This window comes from Etheostoma spectabile, chromosome 16 (genome assembly GCF_008692095.1).
Source record: "Etheostoma spectabile isolate EspeVRDwgs_2016 chromosome 16, UIUC_Espe_1.0, whole genome shotgun sequence".
NCBI lineage: Eukaryota > Metazoa > Chordata > Actinopteri > Perciformes > Percidae > Etheostoma > Etheostoma spectabile.
In genome coordinates, this window is record NC_045748.1 from 24,975,351 (window position 1) to 24,980,295 (window position 4,945).

A 4,945-nucleotide genomic window follows, 5' to 3' on the forward strand; every position below is an offset into this window, starting at 1 on the left:
TCTACTTCTACATCCTCTCCCTCGTCTACATCCTCTCCCTCATCTCCTTCATCTTCTCTCTTGTCTACTTCTACATCCTCTCCCTCGTCTATATCCTCTCCTGTGTCTACCTTTACATCCTCTCCCTCACCTATTTCATCTTTTCCTTCTTCTACTTCTTCATCCTCTTCCTTATTTACTCCATCTTCTTCTTCTTTGTCCCTCTGATTCACTTCCTCCTCCTCCTCCTCCTCTTCCTCGTCTACGTCTTTTTCCCGGCCTTTGTCTGCTTCACCCTCCATGTCCTCTCCTTCCTCCTCTTTGTCTACTTCTTCATCCTCCACCCTTGTATCTATGCTATCCTCCTCTATCTCTTCATTTCCCCCCTCCCTGTCCACTCTCTCCTTCTCGGCTCCTTCTCTGCCCTCCTGCTTGTCACCTTTGTCTGAGTCTCTCTCTAACCACTCTTTGTCTAATTCTTCATCTTCGTCCTTGCCTTCTGCTTCTTCTTCCTCGTCCTCCTCCTCTGCACTTTTATCTTCCTCTTTATTTGCTATTTTGTCCTCCTCTTCATCCACTTCTTCACTCTCCTCCTCTTGTGTAGTCTCCTCTTCCTCTACTTTGTCCATGTTGTATTTTTCTTTTGCTTCTATGTCCTCCTCTTCATCTACTTCTTCCTCATCCTCCTTGTTTGCAACTTTGTCTCTTTCCTTCTCGTCTAATTCTTCCTCCTCCTCCTCCTCCTCCTCCTGTTCTTCTTTATCTTCATTCCCCTCACCTATTTGGTTTACATTTTTGTCCTTGTGTTTGTCCCTCTCCTCATGTTCTTCTTCCTCCTCGTCATCCTCGTCTTCTTTTGCATCTTCCTCATGGTCATCACCCTTCTCTTTTTTCTCCTTCTCCCTCCCCTTGTGTGTTTCTTTGTCCTCCTCCTCTTCATCATCTCCTTCTTTTCTTTCATCCTCCTGATCCAGATCTTTTTCTTCCTCCTCTTCGTCTCCTTCCTCGTTTTCATCCTCTATATCCAGATCTTTGTCCTTGTATTTCTTGTTTATCACATCATCCTCCTCCTCGTCCACTTCCTCCTCCTCCTCCTCCTCTTCATCATCCTCCTCCTCATCTACACCTTCATCCTCCTCCTCCTTGTTACTGTCTTTTTCTTCCTTCTTGTGTATTTCTCTGCTCCTGTCCTCCTTGTCTTCCTCCTTCTCCACCTCCTCATCTACTCCCTCGTCGTCCTCCTCCTCCTCCTCTTCCTCCTCCTCCTCATCATCTACCTCTATATCCTTCTCGTTGTCTACTCCTTCATCCTCCTCCTCCTCTTCCTCCTCCTCCTCTGTGTCATCCATCATCTCCTCCACTTCGTCCTCCTGCGTCTCGGTTACTTTGTCCTCCTTTGCTTCGATCCGTCTTTTAGGAGTTCTCCAGGCCTCTGTCCACTCCGTGTTATCTGCCGTCTCCTCGTCCAGCCGTGATGCGAGGACGAGGTTTGTGGCTTTACGTCTCCTAGTCAGCATGGCGCTGTGTCGCTGATGGGACTCCAGAGAAGCCATGCACCACCTGTGGATATAGTTTTGGTTTGATTTATATATATATTTTTTGTTCAGATCAGTTTGATTAAAGAGCCCCTATTAAACTCCTACTCAGCGTCATATTTGTACTCTTGGCGTCTACTAGAAAGGGCGTATTCATACTGCCCATTGCTACCGCGCCGCCACCTGAAACACTCTCAGGAGAGGCATAAGTGAGCCTGCTACTTTGAGTCTGTGTGTGTGTGTGTGTGTGTGTGTGTGTGTGTGTGTGTGTGTGTGTGTGTGTGTAAACCTAAACATAAACTCTCCAAGGTATCTTTCCCGGAACACACTGTATCATACATTTTATTAATTAAAAAAAAAAGCCTATTGTGTATAAGGCCCTTTTCAGACATGGAATGTGGCTTCATCCATCTGCTGGATTATTGTCATTCTAACACTAATGTTGATGTGATGACGCACATTCCCGTCTTTCTCAGGACAGAAAGTGCAGCTCAGAAATTAATCTTGCTGCCAGTGGGCAGTGGGTTTTAAAGTAAAATAATACTACATGTTAAAGCTGTAACTGTATCACTGCAATACAGTGAAACCATGATATTTCTGCTGAAGGTTATCATACCATCAGTAACTCATATCGGCCCACGCCTAATTGGGACCCTGGTGCATATTCAGACATGTTAAACAGTTCATACAGTAAAGGTGCTTAACATTAGGTGAGGGTCACTCAGCACCAACCCACCTGATCTGCTGTCTGAATCCCCAGCAGGAGTTCCAGTTCTTGTGACGTTCTTCTTCTTCCTCCAGGGGGGCCGCAGAGAGCAGCCAGGAGTCCCTCCAGCCGGGCAGGATCACTTCGTTCAGCCTCATCATCACTGTGGTGTCAGTGCCGGAGGATCCTGCAGTCGGGGCCTCGTACTCTGTGGTGTCTTTTGGTTCAAGTTCTGCCTCGGACAGTTTCCATGAATCCTCCCAGTCTGAGGGCTCGTCCTGTTTGAATCATCACAGAATACGTCTTTAATGACAATAATACAAATGGGTGTCCTGGTTGCTCAGTGATCATGTAGCATGACGTGTCAGTATTTTCTGTCTCAATTTGCTTCCACATGGCCAACAAAGTTGAACGAGCAATGGACAACAATAAAACAATAATTGTATTTATGTTGTTCCCCACCTGCTCCTCCAGTTGGTGTACTTTGTCGAACTTGTTGCTGGGGTTTTGTTGGAAATCAGGCCAGATTCTATCCCAGTACTTCTGCTGCTGCCGGAAGGCAAAGTTTATGAACTTCCACGTACCGGCCCAGACGGGAAGAGAAAAGACTTCTATCTCAGCTTTGCCAACCGGTTTCCGTTCAATCGGAATCTCCCATTGGAATTTGTTCTCCTCAGTGCGCTCCAACTGGGCAGGGCTCTTCACCTGGAGAATAGAACAATAGAGACGAAAGTGGTTGCTTTGCACCTTTAAACAGCTGTCTCTTCCTATGTGATCTGAGTAGGCTGTGGATGAATCAGCTTGAGACACGTTATTTATGAACTGTACGACAGGTGAGTGACAGCTTTTTCTGTCACTCAGACATTAACACAAACCCTTTCTAATCCTGACTGGACAAACACATCTCCTGGGTTTTCTTTCAGAACACTAAACTGGGAATAGTGAGTGGACATAGTTGTTGGGTTTCTGTAAATAACATCACAGAGTATGGTCTAGACCTGCTCTTTTAGGAAAAGCCCAATGAGATAACTGTTGGGATTTAGCGCTGTACAAATAAAATTGAATTATTTAGAAAATATAGCAGCAGCGACGTCACCTATTGGTTTGTGGACTGCTGTTATGAGGCCTCGAGATTGGCAATTTGGCCGTCGCCATCTTGTTTTTTTCAAACCAAATGTGGCGAATTTTGATCAGAGGTTGGAATGATGTGGTTGAGCCAGGGTTGGGAGGGAAAGTTTAAATTGTTTTACCCGTCCGGAGCAAGTCACCCAGCGGAGATTTCTGGGGACTGCTGCCATTCATCAGCATGCACTGCGGAACATCAAATTGAAAATCCCTCCCTTTGGTTACCAGCTAACGCTAGCAGTAGCTGGATATTTTCACGTACACAGTGCCGTGGTTAGCATTGCTACTGTAAGCCTAAGTCATGACTGACAGCTCGGCCAGACGGAGACAAAGATACCTCCTGTAAATGGCCGAGAATACACAGAAGAGCTGAAAGTTAAATGTTATGACGTTGCAAGTTTTTTGAAATATTATGATACACATGCGATATCAACACAACTCAGTTCCTTGAAACACTTCTTGATTGAATTAGTTGTCAGTTTTATGTAGCCTACAGCTTAATGAGGATAATGAAGCCTTTTTCTTTACTCCCCTCCCCTACCTACCCATTCTGTGAGTGTTCCCTGCACTAAAAGGTGTGCATCAAGTCCTTGAAACCTCGAAATAGTCCAATATATTTTGAGGTCTGAACCCGGGTATATCGAGGCAATACAATACTCAAACTTACCTGGCACTAGCCAAAACGCATCCCCCCTCCCCCCGCCCTCTGGGTTTTAATGTCCTTTTAATGAGAAGCCATCAGTTTATGTCTGTCTCAGTACCTGTTTCCAGGAGTTACTCCATTTTTCAGCAGGAGACTCCCACTCGGCCTCTGATCCGTACCCCGGTGGTTTGTACTCCCTGTTGTTAGTCAGCTCTATGGTTGTGAATCCTGGGATTGTAGTTTTTGTCTCTTTGGTCTTCAGGTACAGATACTTTGGAGGCTTCAAGCTCTTCCAGGAGTCTCTCCAGCACAGCCCGAACACATCCACTTCAACTTTACGTTTCTGCCTGCAAGGTTTGGGCGAAGCTGTTTTCCTGGGAGTAGGCGGTGGTGGGGCAGGCTCATGTTTGGGTTTGGGAGGAGGGGGGACGACTTTGAATTTGATTTTTGGCTTGTTTTTTTCCGCATCATCTGCACTGCTGGTGAGCTGATGGAAGTCTCCATTGGAGACTAGTGACCAGTGATAATTCCACTTCGAGAAACATCTGCAGATTCCAAAAACAGTCAAATAAACATACGAAACCAATGAATATATTATCAAAATGAGTGAACACTGAGAAATGAGTGCCCCCACCAACGCAACAAAGCCATCATTAACGATGTTGGTTCCACCTGTGTGTAATATAACTATAGAGTAGTGAATGAGGAAACAAGAGAGTGATCGTGTTTGCAGCTAACATCCCAATTTTGAATGCAATGTGCTTCTGTAGCACAACGCATTTGTGCTTTTTTTTTTAAATCGTGAGTGTATTTTTATTCAAGTATGGCCCATACCTAAGAGCATTTTACATAAAATAATGATCAACAACATTTTTCTGAATCTGAAAAGATGATAGCTGGCCTGTGGTGTTAGCTAGCCAGGTAGATTTACATGCTTTAGGGATCGTCCCCCCCCCC

At 45.3% G+C, this 4,945-nt stretch overlaps 1 protein-coding gene across 2 annotated transcripts in view; it reads right to left on the reverse strand.

The window, feature by feature from the left end:
• LOC116704590 (spore wall protein 2) overlaps positions 1-4,945 on the reverse strand; it is an 11,495-nt gene that overhangs the window by 798 nt on the left and 5,752 nt on the right. Inside the window, exons 3-7 of one of the 2 annotated variants that reach the window (XM_032540176.1) lie at positions 4,107-4,533; positions 2,683-2,925; positions 2,251-2,498; positions 1,257-1,539; positions 213-1,220 (exon numbers count right to left, since the gene is read on the reverse strand). In XM_032540176.1, the coding sequence (XP_032396067.1) occupies positions 213-1,220; positions 1,257-1,539; positions 2,251-2,498; positions 2,683-2,925; positions 4,107-4,533 (2,209 nt within the window). Of the gene's footprint in view, positions 1-130; positions 1,221-1,256; positions 1,540-2,250; positions 2,499-2,682; positions 2,926-4,106; positions 4,534-4,945 lie in introns of both variants that reach the window. The other variant, XM_032540175.1, reaches the window with a different exon arrangement.